The sequence below is a fragment of the Sus scrofa genome, chromosome 3, assembly GCF_000003025.6.
Source record: "Sus scrofa isolate TJ Tabasco breed Duroc chromosome 3, Sscrofa11.1, whole genome shotgun sequence".
NCBI classification, from domain to species: Eukaryota; Metazoa; Chordata; class Mammalia; order Artiodactyla; family Suidae; genus Sus; species Sus scrofa.
This window is the reverse complement of record NC_010445.4, coordinates 87,300,819-87,320,768: the sequence shown is the minus strand read 5'-3', so window position 1 is coordinate 87,320,768 and position 19,950 is coordinate 87,300,819. Positions and strand designations below refer to the sequence as shown.

The following is a 19,950-nucleotide window of genomic DNA, read 5'->3' as shown; positions in this document are numbered from 1 at the left end:
TACTTCTCAGAGATTCGACCAAATCATACACAGTCTAAAAACCTATCAACCATTTAGTGATAATTATAAATTCCTTTGAAGGTCAAAGGGAGATACAGTCTTAATTTCAGACATAAACTTACCTTAAAAAACAAAGGTAGAAGCTGAAGTTGTTCTGTGACTGCTGTAGAGAAGGACCTTCCTGCACTCGCCATCAACCATTTTAATACTTTAGGGAAACAAACACAAAGAGTTGGTCTTCGCTAACCAGTTAAGAGACTACAAAGGAGAATAATTCTTTAATGCTGGTGTCAGAAGGCTACCCTGATAGGTCTTCAATGTAAGGAAAGAGTTCATCTGTGTTATTTCATAAATTTGATCAGCAGTGTGACAGGACACATAACAAAGCTTATCAACCAACCTAGGGGACTGAAGCCACACTCAAAGAATGGATTAACAGAGCTCCCGTCATGGCACAGCGGAAACAAATCCGACTAGGAACCATGAGGTTTCGGGTTTGATCCCTGGCCTCGTTCACTGGGTTAAGGATCTGACATTGCTCTGAGCCGTGGTATGGGTCATAGATGCAACTCGGATCTGGCGTTGCTGTGGCTCTGGCGTAGGCTGGCAGCTACAGCTCCAAATCGACCCCTGGCCTGGGAATCTTCATGTGCTGTGAGTGCCGCCCTGAAAAGGACAAAAGACAAAAAAAAAAAATTTGGACCAGCAAATTCTTTAACAGACTATAAACACCCAAACCAAGTAAAAATTAAAACTAGTCTTCAAAAATCCCAACAAAGCAAAAATGATGACTAGGGCAGTTGTTCATACTAAAATTCTTGAAAAAATTTTAGATACAATAGAAAAATCCCAATAATCAAGACAATTTTGAATAAGAACAAGGCTGGAGGACTCACACTTTCAGATTTCAAAACATACTACAAAGCTATCATAATCAAAACAGCGTGGTGCTCAATAAGGACAGATATATAGACCAATTGAATAGGGCAGAGAGCCCAGAAATAAACTCACATTTGTGCCCATTTAATTTTCAACAAGAGTGCCAAGACTATTAAATGAAAAAATGGGGTCTTTTCAACAACTGGTGCTGGTAAACTAGACATCACAAGCAAAAGAATGAAGCCAAAGCCTTATCTTACACAAGAGACAGAAATTAACTCAAAGTGGAATTCCCATCAGGGCTCAGTGGTTAACGAATCCGACTAGGAACCATGAGGTTGCGGGTTCGATCCCTGGCCTTGATCAGTGGGTTAAGGATCCGGCATTGCCATGAGCTGTGGTGTAGGTTGCAGACGCAGCTTGGATCTAGCGTTGCTGTGGCTCTGGTGTAGGCTGGCGGCTACAGCTTCGATTCAACCCCTAGCCTGGGAACCTCCATATGCTGCAGGACTGGCCCAAGAAATGGCAAAAAAGACAAATAAATAAAAAAATAATTAAAAAAAAATTAAAGTGGATTGAAGACCAAAACCTAAGAGCTTAAACTATAAAGTCTTAAAGGAACAAACTGCACCATATTGGATTTGTCAATGATTTCCTAGACACGACATCAAAAGCAAAGGCAACAAAAAAAAGAATACATAAATCTGGAGTTCCCGTTGTGGCGCAGCAGAAATGAATCTGACTGGGAACCACGAGGTTGTGGGTTCAATCCTTGGCCTCCCTCAGTGGGTTAAGGATCCAGCATTGCCATGAGCTGTGTTGTAAGTCGCAGAAGTGGCTCGGATCTGGCATTTCTGTGGCTGTGGCGTAGGCTGGTGGCTACAGCTCCAATTAGACCCCTAGCCTGGGAACCTCCAAATGCCACAGGTATGGCCCTATAAAGACAAAAAGACCAAAAAAAAAAAAAAAAAAAAAAAAAAAAAGCCAAGAACTAGAATAGATATTTCTCCAAAACAGAAACAAAAATGGTGCAGAGGAAACAAATCTGACAAGAATTCATGAGGATGCAGGTTCAATTCCTGGCCTCGCTCAGTGGGTTGGGGATCCAGCATTGCTGTAGGTCACAGATGTGGTGTAGGATCCCACATGCTGTGGCTGTGGCATAAGCCAGCAGCTATAGCCCTGATTTGACCCTTGGCCTGGGAACTTCCACATGCCACTACTGAAGCCCCCAAAAAGCAAAAAAAAAAAAAAGAGAGAAAGAAAGAAAGAGAACGGAAAGTAAGCAAATGAAAAGATATTTAACATCTAGTCACAGAGAAATGCAAATCAAAATCACAAGATACCTTCTCTGAGTTCCCTTTGTGGCTCAGCAATTAATGAACCCAACTAGGATCCATGAGGAAGCCAGTTTGATCCCTGGCCTTGCTCAGTGGGTTGAGGATACAGTGTTGCCGTAAGCCATAGTATAAGTCATAGACACAGCTCGGATCTTATATTGCTGTGACTGTGGTGTAGGCTGGCAGCTATAGCTCCAAATTGACCCCTAGCCTGGGAACTTTCATGTGCTGCAGGTGCAGCCCTAAAAAACAAACAACAAACAAACAAGAAACCTTCTTTACACCTATCAGGATAGCTACAGTCATAAACATAGAAAACAACTGTTAGTAAAAATGTGGAAAATTTGGAACCTACTTCATCACTGGTTGGAATGTAAAATAGTGCAGCCACCATGGAAAATGTCTTGGTGGCTCCTCAAAAACAATTAGACACAGAATTACCACATAGTCTAGCAATTCTGCTTTCAATACCCAAATGAATTGAAAGCAGAGACTCAAACACACCTCTACATTAATACTCACAGCATCATCACTCATAATAGTCCAAAGGCGTAAACAACCTAAATGTCAATGTCCATGAACAGATGAATGGATAGACAATAAAATCACTATGCAACGTGAAAAATGCCAGACTTAAAAGAACACATACTGTCTGATTATCCTTACAGTGAGAAACCTAGAATGGACAAATCATACAGATGGAAAGTAGAAGGGTGGTTGCCAGGGGATAGGGGAGGGCAGAATAAAGAGTTACTGCTTAAAGAATACAGTTTAAGTTTTGCAAGATGAAGAGTATAAAGATGAAAGATGAGTATAAAGATGAAAGTGATAACTATACAACAATGTGAATATATTCCATGCCACTCAACTGTAAATTTTATCTTATGTCATTTTACTAAAATTAAAGGGGGTATGTAAAGAAGAAAAGAGGATAACCTACAACATCTATTTTTAAAGGGAGTTTTTACTAATTTTAGCTACTCACTAGTTTTTAAGAGTTTAATGCCCTGGGTTCGTTCATCTTCTTCACCAATTCCATTTTCTTCCATAACATGGTTCTGAATTTCTTCATCCACATCCATGAGGGGTTTCAATTTCTCTAGAATTCGAGCAGTAAACTCAGGGACACGAGGGGATGCTGTTGGTGCAGTGTTTGGCAAAGAAACATCTATCATGAATATATAGGTCAGCACACTGTAAAATAAAGTATGTATAGTAAGAAGAGATACCATTTTATCAAAAAAACAAACAAAAAAAACCCCCAAAAAAACCCAAAAACTCAGGTTCTAAAGTCTGACCCAACCAAAGTAAAATTTCTCAAGACAGTCCCTGGAGAGGGTCCTGTGCCTCTGTGCCTACAATCTGAGGTATCAGAAACTGCAGTGTGGTGACTATTCCCCACTGGCTTGGGAGCACACTGCCATTCTACTGTACATTCACAGCTCCTTGTCTACTGTCCCACAACACAATATAAAACAAAATCTGAAGAAGAGGATATCATGAAACTCAACAGTAACATAACCAGCATGTATTTTCATTAAACATTAAGATTTAATAAAAAGAACTCAAGAGGAGTATCACACCACAGAGAGAAAAATACCCACCTCCCTATTCTTTCCCTGACATTTTTGTAAACCTGGGTGAGTTTGGGTTCCAAGTACTTCAGTAGTCTGTGCAATAGCTCCGGCACCCTCCACTCCTGCTGGGCAAGGCCACCTTGGAGGACATAGAGTCGACTAAAATTAAAGCATAGGAGATTGTGTTAGTGCCCCTGTCTGCCTTTACATTACATTAATGATGTCTGTATTCCACTTAAAATCGTTTAATTTTCAAACTGACAATTTAAAAGAGCATCTCTATGAGATTTTATTTTTTATGTAATTTTCTCTCTATTCTCATTTCATTTCACTACTATGCAATCAAAAGAGCTACTGACTTTAGAATATTCATGGATGCCAGTCCCTACCCTGTGTGGCCTGCTCTCTCTGAGGGAGAAACTAAAACTTGTTATACAAGAGAGGAAGAAAAAAAAAAGAATACTCATGGAGTTAGTTTCTAAGCATCGGAGGTCTCCTCACTAATTAATAATAATAATACATTCTTCCTGTTGACAGGATTATCTATATTTCCTTCTCTTGCTCAATAATTTTTTTTATGTTCAATAATTTTTTCTTATGCCCTACCAAGTATATTTTTTCTTTCTTTTTTTTTTTTTTTTGTCTTTTTGCTATTTCTTGGGCCGCTCCTGCGGCATATGGAGGTTCCCAGGCTAGGGGTGGAATTGGAACTGTAGCTGCCAGCCTACGCCAGAGCCACAGCAACTCGGGACCCGAGCCGCGTCTGCAACCTACACCACAGCTCACGGCAACGCCGGATCGTTAACCCACTGAGCAAGGGCAGGGACCGAACCCGCAACCTCATGGTTCCTAGTCAGATTCGTTAACCACTGCGCCACGACGGGAACTCCAGTATATTTTTTCTTAAAAGGATTACTATCTTCTTTCCTAATAGGAAAGAGTAAAAAGTTTGGAGATGTGATAAAGAAGTTAATATTGTCATGGTACCAAAAAACAGTCCTGATATGAAAGATATGACAGCAGAGCAGGCTGGACCTACTTTATGTTTGAATTGCTCAGGCAATTTCTCCTACTTGTTCTCTCCTGAGAAATAACTATTTAGGATCATACGTTGGACTGGATTGGAGCATGTCATCTCCCAGATGAAAGTGGTTACATTATCTAGCCTTTAGAGAGTGTAGACATGTCACTTCCACTTATACATCAAGAACAAAAAATGTTATCTTTGTTACAAAACCTTTTGTTAACCTCTTAAATTTCCTTCTTATTTACCATGCATCAACAAAGGATCCTCCTTCACCACTCAGTGGTGATTCCAACAGAAGCTCAAAAAGCCAATGAAGTTTCCGGGGATCTCTGCTTTCCTGTGTTGAAAATACAAAGTAGCAATTAAAACAGGGGTCCTACAATTCTGCAAATAAATCAGACCTCCTTATTTTAGAAATTTAATGAATATTAAGTGTTTTACTCAAAGGGAGTCAAATACAAATGTATTATCATAGCTCATGTTAGAAAGACTAACAGTGAGAAAACTGTTGTTAGCTAAATGGACTTTTTAAATCAAAAATAACACTTATAAACTTGTACCACCTGGCTTTTACTATATATGATTTACACTTCTACATATATGATTTGACATGACATTTAATCTAAAAATGCATTATCATGGCAGAGAAGGTATAAAAATCACTCAACATTTTCTTTAAAAGGCTACACAGAACCAATTACATAAGATGATAAAATTTCAGGATTCAAGAGGTATAAGGAGATTTTTAAATAGTTTGAATAGGAGAACTTACACAAGATGTTGCTATACAAGTTCCCCAGTCGTTATACGTTTCTACCGTAATGTTGGACAATGCTGTTCTAAGCAGGGGACAGAGGAGCTCCCAAAGCTTCTCCACCTACTCAAAACAAAATAGAAGGGGACAAGTTAATGATACTCAGGAATATTTTTCTTCAACTATCATTTCTTGCAAACACACAAACACAAACTGGTAATTCCTTTATTTCTCAGAATATCCAAATAATGCAAGAAAGTAACTTCACCATACTACCATGAAACATATCCAGGTATAAGGTGAACATTTCCAATAAAAAATTATTCAGAAGACACCGTATATGGTTCCTGACAAAATCTCTCATACTACTGAAAAGTTCTCTTTTTAAATGTTTGAATAACACAGTACACTGGGCTGAAATGAAACCTCCCAATCATCTATCTGTATTTTGCATGCTGATAGAGAGGTCACGTGATCAAAAGTCACTTGATACCTCCAAAGGAAGCACTGACATTTCAATTCAATTTAGTACTAGCCCAAAGTATAATCTTCAAATTCCAAGTTTTGGATGACTATAAATAGCATTTTAAAAGTTCAGCTGTACAGACCATGAACATAGGTGTACAGATGCTTCTCACAGTTTAGTGAGAATACAAGTTACCTCGAGATCTTGATAAAATGCAGATTCTGATTCATTAGATCAGGGTGGGACCTGAGATCCTACTTTTCTAATAAGCTCCCAAGTGATGCCTATGCTACAGGTCCATGGACCATACTTTAGCCAAAAGAACCTACATAGGGACCAATGGGGAGGGAGGGCTTGTGATAAAATTGTAAGTGGTAGCACTAGGCACTGATAAAAATGAGATTAAAAAAAAAATCTACATCTCATACAACTTATAAAGAAAGGAGATGTGTTCTGGAAAAGAGATAACTCAAAAAGGACAGGGACAGGATGAGAAGGATATGTATGATATGTTTAAACTGTTTCATGATATGTAAGCAGGAAAATGACAGTATTACAATCTAAAAAATATTTTTATTTAATAAGTGATTTGAATAAATTCATACCTATAACTAAATTATAGTCCTTATAAAAGCACGTGTAATTAGGTTTGTCAGAACCAGTATTTGTGTCTTTTCGTTGAAGAAATGGTGGCCTACCTCATATTCAGGCATTCCAGACATTTTTACCAGGTTATTTTCAGTTTAGGGCACTTTGCTAAGAAACTAGGGCAGAGATAAAATAAAACTTAACCTTACAATTAAAAAGAGGTATACTCAAAAAAAAGGCTGTCAAATTCAACTATCTACAAGACCAAGTAAGTACTATAGATGAGTACAGAGGCTAAGAGAAAAGATTTAATGAGAAGCTAGAGAGTGCCCATGTAGGGAGAAGCGCATGCACGACTGAGCCAAGTGAAACAGTGCACTAATGTGGAATAGTGTTCCAGGATATTACTACTTTTCAAGAGAAACTGAAATCCTTTGTACATGACATATCTAGATGGGAAAGAATTCAAATTTTAAAAGACATTCAAGGTTACCTATAGACCATGACTTTGTGACCTATACTCAAAAGCAATGTGGAAGTGAACATTTCATATTTTAGGTATTAATACCTAATGCATAGGGAATTGCCACATAAATGGGTAACGGAGCTTTAAGAGGGAATTTGCTGAACAAACTGCATCACCTTTTCAAATGTCCAATGCTTAGAGCCTCTGATTAAACCAGCTATAATTTCTGCAACACATCGTTGGGTGCTTTCATGGGAATCTGCAACCAAACGTTCTAAGTGGGGCTTCAGAACTGGCAGAAAGGCATCATCAAAATTTCTGAATATACCCTATGCAAATAAAAAAAAAGAAAGTCCTTCACTACTCAAATGACAACCATCTCCACTATAATATGCTTACATTTGTTTACTACAGTGCTTAAAAAGCTGTTCTCCCCCTTTAACTCTCTAAGTTAAAATGGTAAAAATATTCTCCTCTGCTATATCACACTAAAATATAATCAATGAAATAAAAATTAATAATCGTCAACCTTAAAAATATCACACACACTTCAAAAAAAAAATCAAATAAATGCCAAATGCATATGGTATTGTGGGTTTTGTTTTTTTGCTTACTGCTAGTTACAAATACTAGAGATAAATATTAAAAAGCTTGTTTCTTTGGGAGTTCCTGTGACTCAGCAGTAATGAAGCAGACTAGTATCCATTAGGACACAGGTTCAATTCCTGGCCTTGCTCAATGGGTTAAGGCTCCGGCATTGCTGTGAGCTGTGTAGGTCTCAGATATGGCTAGACATGGCTCGGATCCTGCGTTGCTGTGGCTGTGGTGTAGGCCCGAAGCTACAGCTCTGATTTGACCCTTAGCCTGGGAACTTTCCATATGCAGCGGGTACAGCCCTAAAAAACAAAACAAAACAAAACTTGTTTTTTTCAGTCCCAGACCTTAAGCCAAGATGAATATGACTAGCATTACTTGCAGAGCCATTTTAGATGAAGAGATTACTAAACTCAAACTCTGATCAAATACTTTAAAAATTATGAACCTATAAATTTAAAGTCACTAAGCTTTATGAAAAAGGTACATAAATAATAGTTACCTTAAAGAGGCAAAAACGTCGTGGATTAAATTTATCTTTCCCTTTTCTGTCTTCTAAAGATAGAAAAGTAATTAGCTGTTCAACAAATTTAGGATCAGAAAAATGATCAAATATAATCTGTTCTGCCTATAAAGTTAAAAGAAAAACATTCAGGGATTAAAACCTATATAAAAACATGATTCTGAAAAGTTTAAAATTCAACTATAACGTTTCAATACTCGACAATAGGTTGTTATTTTTGGTCTACAGATTTTTTAGTTCTTACAGAGGCTTTTTAACACCAAAATAGTATCACCTCCTAAAAATGCTAAATTCTTAAAAATAGCTAAAAATTTTCCTCTGCAATTCAAGTTTCAATTCTACTTCTCAAACTGTGAAATAAAACCCAAAATGTTCTGCTTGAGAAGTGAAGACTTAATGCTTATTGTACCAATTTCTGTGCAATTTAGGAAAATCCTCCAAACTGCAAACCAACTTCCAGCAAATTATTTCTCTATTTATAAAATGTCAGAAATTAAAAAGGTAAACTTTTGTTCAGAAGAAAATAAAAACTTGTAGCTTTTATTAACTTAACTGAGGAACATAAACTTATAAGTCTTAGCTTTCAAAATGATCAAGAAATTCTATGAAGACTTAAGACTTAACTCTGATTTAATCTACAAACATCTATTTATTGTGTTTCCATCATTTACACACAATAAAAAACTACAAGCCAGTACCAAGTGAATGCTAAGTAGGAGAGTAACGTTAGATATGAGACTTGTGCCAAATGGTCCTAAAAGAAGGGATGAGGGGTAAGAAGAGCAGTGAAGCAATGCATATTTACCAATATTTACTGTGCTATACTGCAGTATACAAACTAGAGGGAAAAAACATGAACTGAGTTTGAAGTAAACCAGTGGCCAAAAGTAAGGAGCACTTGAACCAGATTAACTGTTTACATGTGGAAATCAAATGCTTACCTCCGTCAAATCCTCCCTGCTCCTGCCGAGCTTAGGCTGCTCCTCCATACCAGCATAAACAACCATATTCCTGCACAGTAAGAGTTTATATTTGTAATACATTCAAGGAAAAACATCAGACCTTCATGAATAGAAAGCATTAGAATTTTGTTTGTTTTTTGTTTGTTTTTTTGTTTTCGTTTTTGTTGGTCTTTTTAGGGCTGCATTAGTGGCATATGGAAGTTGCCAGGCTAGGCGTTGAATTGGAGTTGCAGCTGCTGGCCTACTCCACAGCCATAGCAATGCCAGATATGAGCTGTGTCTGCGACCTACATGGCAGCTCGCCACAACGCTGGATCCTTAACCCAATGAGCAGGGCCAGAGGATTGAACCCATGTCCTCATGGATACTAGTGGGGTTTGCTACTGCTGAACCAAAACGGGAACTCCCATTAGAAGGCGTTTTTTTTTTTTTTTTGCCTTTTTGTCTCTTTAGGGCCACACCTGAGGCACATGGAGGTTCCCAGGCCAGGGATAGAATTGGAGCTGGAGCCGCCAGCCCACACCAGATCCAAAGCAACACAGGATCTGGGCTGCATCTGCAACCTCACCACAGCTCACGACAACAATGGATCCTTAACCCACGGAGTAAGGCCAGGGATCAAACCCGTGTCCTCATGGATGCTAGCCGGGTTTGTTAACCGCTGAGCCACAGTGGAAACTCCAGACGGTATTTTTAAAGGAATCTACCTAGATGCTAACTCTGGGGTTATAAGTACATCACTAAGTCTTCTGCCTTAAAAATCTATCAGGTCAATGCATCCTAATGCCACAGATTACTGGGGATAATAAGAGACAAATAAGGATTTCTTGGGGCTGGTTTAGGCATGTGCAGTATTAATAGGTAGGAATATAATTTAAAACAAATATTAATAAACCTCTTAGACATACAATATGGGACTAAGGAAGTCTAAGGGTTTCAGTGGGAAGACAAGGAAAGAGGCAAGGTTGAGGAATAGTACCAGCAAGAACAAAAACAAATAGAAGAGGGAAAAGGCTAGAGATTGTGTATCTTTGGTGGTAGAGTGTCTCTAACTGCCTCAACTATCTCTGAACCTCCCTGAAAATCCAGATGATAAAAAAAATGACATCGAAGATAAGCTAATACTAAGGTGCACTGCAAGCTGCAACTTACTGTGGCCAGGTGTAGTATCCCCAGTGAGTTTTTTCCACAAAGCAACTTGACTCCCACTCTTTTTTAGTTCTCGGTATACTTTTGCTATCATAATGCAACCAATGATTATCAGGCCTATCACCGGCAAAAATCTGGGTGGGTTTAGGATATCCACCTAAGGAAAAGACAATTAAATTTGATGAACTTCGAACAGTCTATGCAATAATTATTCTTAACTTTCAATCAATAGTACTAGTATGACTTTATCTTCATAAGACTCTATTAAAATTCACTCAAGGCAAGACATATATGAAATTTCAAAGAGACTATCTGAGTTTGACCAAGAAGCACTATTAATTATATTTGGCAGTACTTACTGATTTCATAGGGGTTGATGGTCAGCTTTTTGTGGGTTCTTTTTAGCTGCTTAAGAATGCCAGCAACAGCTGAGATTGCCATCTAGAAAAGAAACAGGTAGAGTATGTCTATCTAAATTTTAAATCTCTTAAATGGTTGCATGCCTTGATCAAAAGCAGAAACTGAGTCTTCTTTCAAAAGCAGAGAGATACCTCACCCACCAACATCTGGTGGCACAGCCACATGAGTGCTAACCTGGACTTGGGCTGAGTCATCTGCAGTACTTTCTCCAGAACCTTCATCCATGCTAGTCTCTGCCTAAAAAACTTTTATCCCTTCTTTGTTAAACCAATGCCTGCTCATTCTTCCTCACTCAGCCTAAACAGTTCTTCTTCCGGGTCTTTTCCCAATGCACCAGGCCAGGTTACCCCATCTTGCACCCCATCCCAACAGTTAGAGAGTAAAACAAAAAAGTCGTATCCCTCAGATACCTTTCCCTTCCTATAACACATCATACCTGTAATTAATTTTTTCAAGTCAGTCTTTCCCATTAACCCATAAACACGTTTCCTGCTATATCCCCGGTGCTGAAATGCACAGTGCCTAAACATGTCTTATTTGTTGGATGAATTATTACCATTTCAAACCAGCAGAGGAAGATTTCATATCAATATACTTCAAGATATTAGGTGAAGTAAAAATTCTCAAGCCCGAAATTATTTCTAAAATAAGCTATCTACCTTCCGAACTACAATTGCATCATGGTTGAGATTCTCAACAAAAAAACGTATGGCACGAAGAGGTAACACTCGGTCATCTCTCAGGAGTAGAGACAGAAGCCCAATGCCTATATGTTCAAATTTCCAGGGCCTGAAAAGGGAAGAGGAAAAAAAAAAAATTCGCAAAACATACTCATAAAACCACTTAAGAAAAATACTGTATTTGAAATATTAAAATTTTGTTTCCCAAAAATCAAAATAAGTATATTGAAAAATACCGCCCCTATCATTAGCCCCAAACTTTCCCTCTCAGTCTTCTAAATTCATGAGTGAGATGACAATTTTTTTGTGGCACAGTCATTCATGGCCTTCAGAGTAGAAAACTCCTATAATAGTGAAGATAAAAGCTTTGAGAATTAAAAAAGTACATATTTCTATACTTACAAATTTCTCTGTTCCACACCGTCTAGCAAAGTGTTTACCAGATTTTCATAGTTCCTTAAAAAAAAAAAAAATTTAGGTGAGGTTCTGTTTTAATACAATATTAAAATGAACATCAAAGAATGTAATATAAATTCAAATGCTGGCCTAAATTCATCCTCCTTTTATTTCTCATCACCATACGATAAATGATCTAGTGAGAAGCAAGTCAGAGTGAAAGCAAATGGGTAAACAGAGAAACTGGGAAAAGAAAACGAAGGGCAGAGAGAAAAGAACTGCTAGGTACAATGAGCACCAAACTGTTCCTGAGTGGACACTGAAAATAAATTTGTTATTAGTAATCAGTTAGTTAGGAGTGACCCACCTATATAAGAATACATGAGGTAGGCTATAAAGATTATTATTTATATATAAATATTAGAAAAAAATTAATAAGCATATTCAGAAGTTCCCTGGTGGCTCAGCAGGTTAAGGATCAGTGTTGTTACTGCTGTGACTCAGGTTGCTGCTATAGCATGGGTTTGATCCCTGGCCCGGGATTCACAGATCAAAGGAAAAATAAAGTTAGGAAGGTTTGAGCTTGAGTGTTATCACTTAAGTGCTTTGGTTCCAAAAATCTAAAAACAGTTTATTAATATCCCAACAACAAATTTGTATACATTTGATGAAAAAGATATTATAAGAGGTATGAACAGATACACTTGTTGAACTTGAATTTAAGATTTAGTGGGGAGTTCCCGTTGTGGCGCAGTGGTTAATGAATCTGACTAGGAACCATGAGGTTGCGGGTTCGGTCCCTGCCCTTGCTCAGTAGGTTAACGATCCGGCATTGCCGTGGGCTGTGGTGTAGGTTGCAGATGCGGCTCGGATCCTGCATTGCTGTGGCTCTGGCGTAGGCCAGCGGCTACAGCTCCAATTAGACCCCTAGCCTGGGAACCTCCATATGCCACGGAAGCGGCCCAAAGAAGAAATAGCAAAAAGACCAAAAAAAAAAAAAAAAAAAAAAAAAAAAAAAGATTTAGTGGGAGTTTGTGTCATGGCTCAGCAGTTACTGAACCAGACTAGTATCCATGAGGACACGGGTTCAATCCCTGGCCTCACTCAGTGGGTTAAAGATCCGGTGTTGCTATGAGCTGTGGTATAGGTCAGACTTGGCTCAGATCCCAAGTTGCTTTGGCTGCAGCGTAGGCCCGCAGCTGCAGCTGATCTGAACCCTGCCTGGGAACTTCCATATGCCATGGGCGAAGCCCTAAAAAGACAAAATAAAAAAAAGATTTAAAAACTGGGATATGTGTCCTAAAAAAAAAAAAAGATCAAAGAGAATTCATGTGGAAAAAAAGACATGATGTTAAGATAACTTTAATTTTGAAATGACAATCAGGGATCTTCAAAATAATTACCTTCTAACATTTTGCTATCTTTTCAGAATCAATGTGTAAATTTCATTAGGTAGATACAATACATCTACACCTTGGAGATACTTAAAACCTACTGTCTGTAATGTTATCTGCCTTGATAGGCAGGCATTCATAATTACCTCAGGGCATCAGCATTCTTTTCTTGTTGGCGTTTAAGTCCTTCTTTAATTTCTTCTGAGCTAAGCATTATCTGGTTGGTAGAGGGGTTTTTTGATTGTTGAAGTAATTCTGCTATTCCAACACATGAATTTGGAATCTTATTAAAAAAGAAAAGCCAGGAAACAAAATGACATACTGACACATACCACAGATGAATCTTGATGATGTTAAGCTAAGTAAAAGAAGCCAGATACAAAAGGCCACATATTATATAATTCCATTTACATGAAATGTCCATAATAGGCAAATTCACAGAGAAAGTAGACTAGTGGTTTCCAGAGACCACGGGTATGGGGGAATGGGAACACTGGGTACAGGGGTTCTTTCTGAGTGATTAAAATGTTCTAAAATTAGAGTAGTGATGGTTATACAACTATAGATGAATATACTATTGTGAATGTAATTACACAGCTATTGTATTAGGTGAACTTTTTGGTATGTGAATTATATCTCAATTAAAAAAAAATTTTTTTTTTTTTTTAAAAAGCATAGTGACAATTAGCAAGAACTATGTTTGGCAGAAAAGGAATACATCTGGAGCAGGTGGTTTTTAAAACTGAGGATGGATGTCAAACATAATCATTTCATTAAAGAGGGGGATTCAATTGCATGCACATCTCTTTCCCGCATCCCCAATTCTGATGGGTGTGTAAATACACATTTGAAAATTCTCAGGAGTTCCCACTGTGGCTCGGTGGGTTAAGAACCTGACTAGTATCCATGAGGATGTGGGTTCCATCCCTGACCTCACTCAGTGGGTTAAGGAATCAGTGTTGACCTAAGCTGTGGTGTAGATCACAGATGCAGTTTGGATCTGGCATTGCTGTGGCTGTGGCGTAGGCTGGCAGCTGCAACTCCAATTCAACCCTTAGTCCCAGAATTTCTGCATGCCACAAGTGCAAAAAAAAAAAGAAAGAAAATTCTCAGATAATGATCTGCTATCTCTCCCCATTTGAGCTCTACCAACCTGATATTTACTTTTATCATTTGTCTAACCAGTCAATATTAATCTTCTTCACTGTAAATTATGAACCCTGCAGTCAATCTTTTGTGACTTTGACCAGTAGAAGTGACCTCCTAATATATATCCAACTCTGAAAAATGAGGCCAGGGACATAAAGGAAATAATGGTAAATGCAAAAATGTAATAATGTTTTTATGGTCTCCTGGTAGAAAAACCACCTAGCTCTCTCCTGGCTACTTCCAACTTACTATTCCACCTTGCCATCTACAGTAAAGATCACTAAAGTACTAAAAGGAAACAAAACAAATGCATAAATTTGAATTAAAAAACATTTTGCTTACTGTGAAGTCCAAGCCAATTGTTTCATACTGCCGATGAATCTTCTCTGCAAGATCATCAAAGAGCCTCACTATTGATGGCTTTTCCAGGGACATTGCTTTGCTAAGCCCAGAAGAAACGATTGCTGGCCAGGTCTGTACAATACAGTCCCAATCATGAAGGTTTGCCAAGCACACACCACTGTGATTTCCAAGGAGACAATACAAGGCACCCTGCAGGAAAAAGTAATCAACGTGGAAAATAAGAGGCACTATTTATTTGTAGCCAACTCGCCTACATGTTGTTTTCAAACTTACTAAACATTATTTATTTATTTATTTTGTCTTTTTGCCTTTTCTAGGGCCGCACCCACGGCATATGGAGGTTCCCAAGCTAAGGGTCTAATCAGAGCTATAGCTGCTGGCCTATGCCAGAGCCATGGCCACGTGGGATCCCAGCCAAGTCTGCGACCTACACCACAGCTCACGGCAACGCTGGATCCACTGGGCGAGGCCAGGGATCAAACCACAACCTCATGGTTCCTAGTGGGATTCGTTAACCACTAAGCCACGATGAGAACTCCTAAACATTGATTATTTAAATGCTTGGTACTGGTTAGTAAAATAGGTCCACACGTTTAACATGTTACTTTCTGAAACTCAAACTTGACATTTAAGTGCATTCCAGTAACTTTTTTTCTAAGTCATTTAACAGCATTGGCTCAAAGAATGGCTATTAGTAAGGTAATATAGAAATATAAAGATGTTGCTTTCAAGGACATAACTTCCATTTTAATTCTCTTCTACTATAATTATAAAGGCTGTAAAATGCACCACTCTTAGCATTTCAGGGTACAATGTTTTGAAATAATCTTTAAAACAGCAGTTAAATCTGGTTGCCAAGTATTTCCCTAGGTATATAAAAACTAGGTTACTTAATTATACTGTGAACTTTTTACTCACAGAAGCTCAATTAATCAGAATGATTCAGATGACAGTAGGTACCTCTTTTTCAGGTACTCCGTTTTAATGAAAAGAGCTCTTAATACCAAAACATTGTTTTTTCCTAAACATTCACCCTAACTCAGTTCCAATCTGACTTCTTACCCACCCCATGCTCTGCTCCTATTTATGGTTCTAATAAGGTCAATGTAACTTCAATTTTACTGACCTAACAGACAGTTTCCAACTTTAAGTTTACTTGACCTGTCTGACACTGTCCATTTAAATTGCTCCCAACAAGGGCAACAACATATCACCCAAGGAGTTAGGTCCTCTACAACACTCTTGAATTACACACCTGACTGGGGGTCAGTAAATCTCCTCCGTCAAGGGTCAGAGAGCTGGTCATATAGTTTTTGATGCAACTACTCATCTGCCCTTGGAGCATGAAAGCAACCACAGACAAGAGAAGACTGGACATTACTGTGTTCCAATAAAACCTGACTTACAAAAGCATGCAATTAAGCCTAAACTATCTATGGCTTGCAGACCTGTCTTCCAAGTAACCTCAAGGAACATGTTTAGTTCTCATCTTAACTCTCTTCAGAAAGCAACTGACACTCCTAATTGAGTCTTCCTTCTGATAAGATCTCTCCTTGGTTTCTTTGATTTCTCCTCATTTCTTGTTATCTTTCTGACCTTTCCCTTCTCAGTCAGCTCTTCTAGTGGAGTTGTGGGTTTCTAATGGTGTTTTCTCAACAACTTGTTCCCAGTGCTCTCTCTTCTTTTTTCATTTTCCTCTTAGGCACTTTTACTCATGCTCAAAAATTATAATTATCATCAATACACACTGAAATGATATATCAGAACTCCAAACTCAGATGTCTAATTGTCTACTTGACAATGTCTCTTAGTTTATAGAAACCACTGCAAATTAAATTGTCCCAACAAAAGAAATAATCTATTCTCCTTGTTCTCTCTCTGATGCACAACAATCAGTTATATAATTCAGAATCTTAATGACTTTGATACTTATTTTTTTTTCTTTTTAGAGTCGCACATGTGGCATATAGAAGTTCCCAGGCTAGGGGTCAAATCGGAGCTGCAGCTGCTGGCCTACAACACAGCCACAGCAACTCAAGATCTGAGCTTTGTCTGAGACCTTTATCATAGCTCACAGCAGTGCCGGATCCTTAACCCACTGAGTGAGACCAGGGATCAAACCCGTGTCCTCATGGATACTAGCTGGGTTCCCAACAGGAACTCCAATTCTGATATTTCTTTTTTCAGTGCCCTCACATTCAACCATCAAGTCTTATCGACTCTCCCTCCTAAATCACTATCAACCAATCCTTTTCTATCTGATAGTATTACCTTACTAGTACTCTACTGAACCCCAGTGAGATGTAGTATTTTTTTTTTTTTTTTTTTTACTTTTGTCATTCCTTTCCTTCCATGCTCTAATCACATAAGCTTTCCCTTAGATGTTCAAACTTACCACGTTTCTTCCTATCTCAGGCCTTCCTTCCTTCATGCTGGTCTCACTACTCTAACCCTTTGCGTCTTTTATCCCCCCTCTCTCATGGGCCAGGCAGGGTACTTATCCAATGGCATTCAATTCAAACTGTACCCCGTACCTACTCCATCGTAACATTGGTCATAAACATAGGTAAGTAATAATGAGGAAGCAAAAAAGACTATACCTCTTTAAAGGTGAAGTGTACTGATGTCTTCGACTTAGTATTTTGCTATACATTAACCAATGAGATGGATGGAGATGGACAGATATGTGATAGAGGAAATATACAGCAAAATGTTAAATACAGAATCTGAATGAGGGACATAAGGATGTTGACTGTGAAATTCTTTTGACTTTTCTCTACGTTTGAACAATTTCATAGTAAAACAAAACACTCTATACCTTGAATTGCTGCTGAGTGACATCTTGTTTATCAGGCCGTAAGAACTCCAAAACCAAGGGAATGATATCTCTGCAACAGAAGTTATATGCTCCCAAGGCAGCAAAAAATGTTTGCTGGGCCTTATTTCTGACCTGAAGAAAGTGTAATTAATAGACAACTTTAATTAAATGTGAAACAAACTACAAAAATTTTCTAAATGAATCATTAAAACAAAGTGGTGATAATTAAATGCTGTTGGAGTAATGGAAAAATAGATCAAAGCACAAAGCTTAACAAAAAAAGGTAAATGGTTATTTTTTTATCAAAAGGAAAGCAAATTCATACCAATTACATTCACGGTTTAGATTTACACTGGTTCAAATATTTTTTGAGAAAAGACCAAATGGAATCGATATGAATTTATTAACCAAATCAGCAGAGTACTAAGCCTTTTATTCACTTTTTATTCTGAGTTATTAATAAGAATCAGATTTTTCTCTTGCATCCACACAAAGAATAATTATATGCACTTCATATAATTAAGTGGCATCAACATCACACTACCACTTTTACCAACTTTGATTAATTAAAAAAAAAAAACTCAAGCAATTACAAACAGCAAAAATAAACACTATTTAAAAAAAAAGAGAGAAGCAGGAGTTCCCATTGTGGCTCAGTGGTTAACGAATCTAAGAACCATGAGGTTGCAGGTTCGACCCCTGGCCTCGTTCAGCGGGTTAAGGATCCAGCGTTGCCGTAAGCTGTGGTGTAGGTCGCAAACTCGGCTCGGATCTAGTGTTGCTTCGGCTCTGGTGTAGGCTGGTGGCTACAGCTCCGATTGGACCCCTAGCCTGGGAACCTCCATATGCCGCAGATGCAGCCCTAGAAAAGACAGAAAGACGAAAATAAAAATAAAAATAAATAAATAAATTTAAAAAATAAAAAAGAGAAGCAAAACCAGTTTAGAATACATTTGTAATTTAAAAGTTTTTTCTATGCCAATAAATAACTTAAATCCCCTTGCTAAAATGGGGAAACTTTATTATTCTTATTATTTTGTCTTTTTAGGGCAGATGGAAGTTCCCAGACAAGGGGTTGAATCAGAGGGGCAGCTGCTGGCATACGCCACAGCCACAGCAACTGGGGATCTGGGCCACATCTGGGAACAACACCACAACTCATGAAAATGCTGGACCCTTAACCCACTGAGCAATGCCAGGGATCAAATCACATCCTCATGGATACTAGTTGGGTTTGTTACCACTGAGCCACAACAGGAACTCCAAAATGGGGAAACTTTAGATTGCATGTTATAAAAACAGGTGAGGGGGGCATGCCTAGAGTGTTTGGACTAGACTTACCTGACTGTATGAACTTGTAGATAAACGAAGAAGATCTCTAATCATATCCTGATGAATCTTTTTGTATTCACAACCCTCAACAGTTAGTGTTCGTAGCTACAAAAAGAAGACAGTATAAATCAAATTTCAAGGTTTCTACTAACAGTTCATTTAATTATGAAATAACACAAATAATTAAATATTCATCTGAAAAACTTGTTTTAAAAAGTCACTGTGATTTTAAAAAGCTATTTACCTCATGCTGCAACATTACTCTATCAATCAACAGTGCTCTGATATGTTGCTTTTTCCCATGGAGCTGAAAAACAAAGTAGCAAACACTTCAACATTTTCTCTAAATGACCTCAACAACAGATTATCCTCTCATCAAACACACACTGGAACCCTTAATAAAAAATTAGTTCAAAGAAGGTACAGGGTGGGTGGTGGGTAGTGGAGCTATTTCACTTATTTTAAAGCCATCAGACTTATGCTAAAATTTACTATTTCCATTTTATTTCACATACTAATTTCATGGCTAATAAGAGAAATATCCCCTTTAAATGGTTCATCCAAACCATGTTTTTCTGACAGTTTATCAACAAATCCATGCATGGGAAAGCAATACATTTGGTCTAATGCTAAAAATATAAAAACAGCCCAGTGACTTAACTATTACATTTATAAACAAACTATGTATGTTGACTACAGAACACAATATCTTTTCTTTTTTGAAAATTATATTTTAAGCTCTCCTCCACCCCTAATCTTTCACCCAGTCAATTAAGGCAGCCATCTGGAATGCAGTGTTCCCCTTTCACACGTTCATCTCATTAGTCATCAAGTCCCCACAATTCCTTCTTTTTAAAAACACCTCAGGAGTTCCCGTCGTGGCGCAGTGGTTAACGAATCTGACTAGGAACCAGGAGGTTGCAGGTTCGGTCCCTGCCCTTGCTTAGTGGGTTAACGATCTGGCATTGCCGTGAGCTGTGGTGTAGGTTGCAGACGTGGCTCAGATCCCGCGTTGCTGTGGCTCTGGCGTAGGCTGGGGGCTACAGCTCCGATTCGACCCCTAGCCTGGGAAC

At 38.2% G+C, this 19,950-nt stretch overlaps 1 protein-coding gene across 2 annotated transcripts in view; it reads right to left on the bottom strand.

The window, feature by feature from the left end:
• PSME4 (proteasome activator subunit 4) overlaps positions 1 to 19,950 on the bottom strand; it is a 106,200-nt gene that overhangs the window by 16,941 nt on the left and 69,309 nt on the right. For both annotated transcript variants that reach the window (XM_003125150.6, XM_021088226.1), the window contains exons 25-41: positions 19,122 to 19,184; positions 18,887 to 18,982; positions 17,546 to 17,677; positions 14,707 to 14,916; positions 13,362 to 13,498; positions 11,828 to 11,881; positions 11,405 to 11,534; positions 10,685 to 10,766; positions 10,329 to 10,482; positions 9,156 to 9,225; positions 8,194 to 8,319; positions 7,274 to 7,426; positions 5,596 to 5,700; positions 5,069 to 5,160; positions 3,824 to 3,955; positions 3,205 to 3,413; positions 123 to 208 (exon numbers count right to left, since the gene is read on the bottom strand). In XM_003125150.6, the coding sequence (XP_003125198.5) occupies positions 123 to 208; positions 3,205 to 3,413; positions 3,824 to 3,955; positions 5,069 to 5,160; positions 5,596 to 5,700; positions 7,274 to 7,426; positions 8,194 to 8,319; positions 9,156 to 9,225; positions 10,329 to 10,482; positions 10,685 to 10,766; positions 11,405 to 11,534; positions 11,828 to 11,881; positions 13,362 to 13,498; positions 14,707 to 14,916; positions 17,546 to 17,677; positions 18,887 to 18,982; positions 19,122 to 19,184 (2,031 nt within the window). The remainder of the gene's footprint in view (positions 1 to 122; positions 209 to 3,204; positions 3,414 to 3,823; positions 3,956 to 5,068; positions 5,161 to 5,595; positions 5,701 to 7,273; positions 7,427 to 8,193; positions 8,320 to 9,155; positions 9,226 to 10,328; positions 10,483 to 10,684; positions 10,767 to 11,404; positions 11,535 to 11,827; positions 11,882 to 13,361; positions 13,499 to 14,706; positions 14,917 to 17,545; positions 17,678 to 18,886; positions 18,983 to 19,121; positions 19,185 to 19,950) is intronic.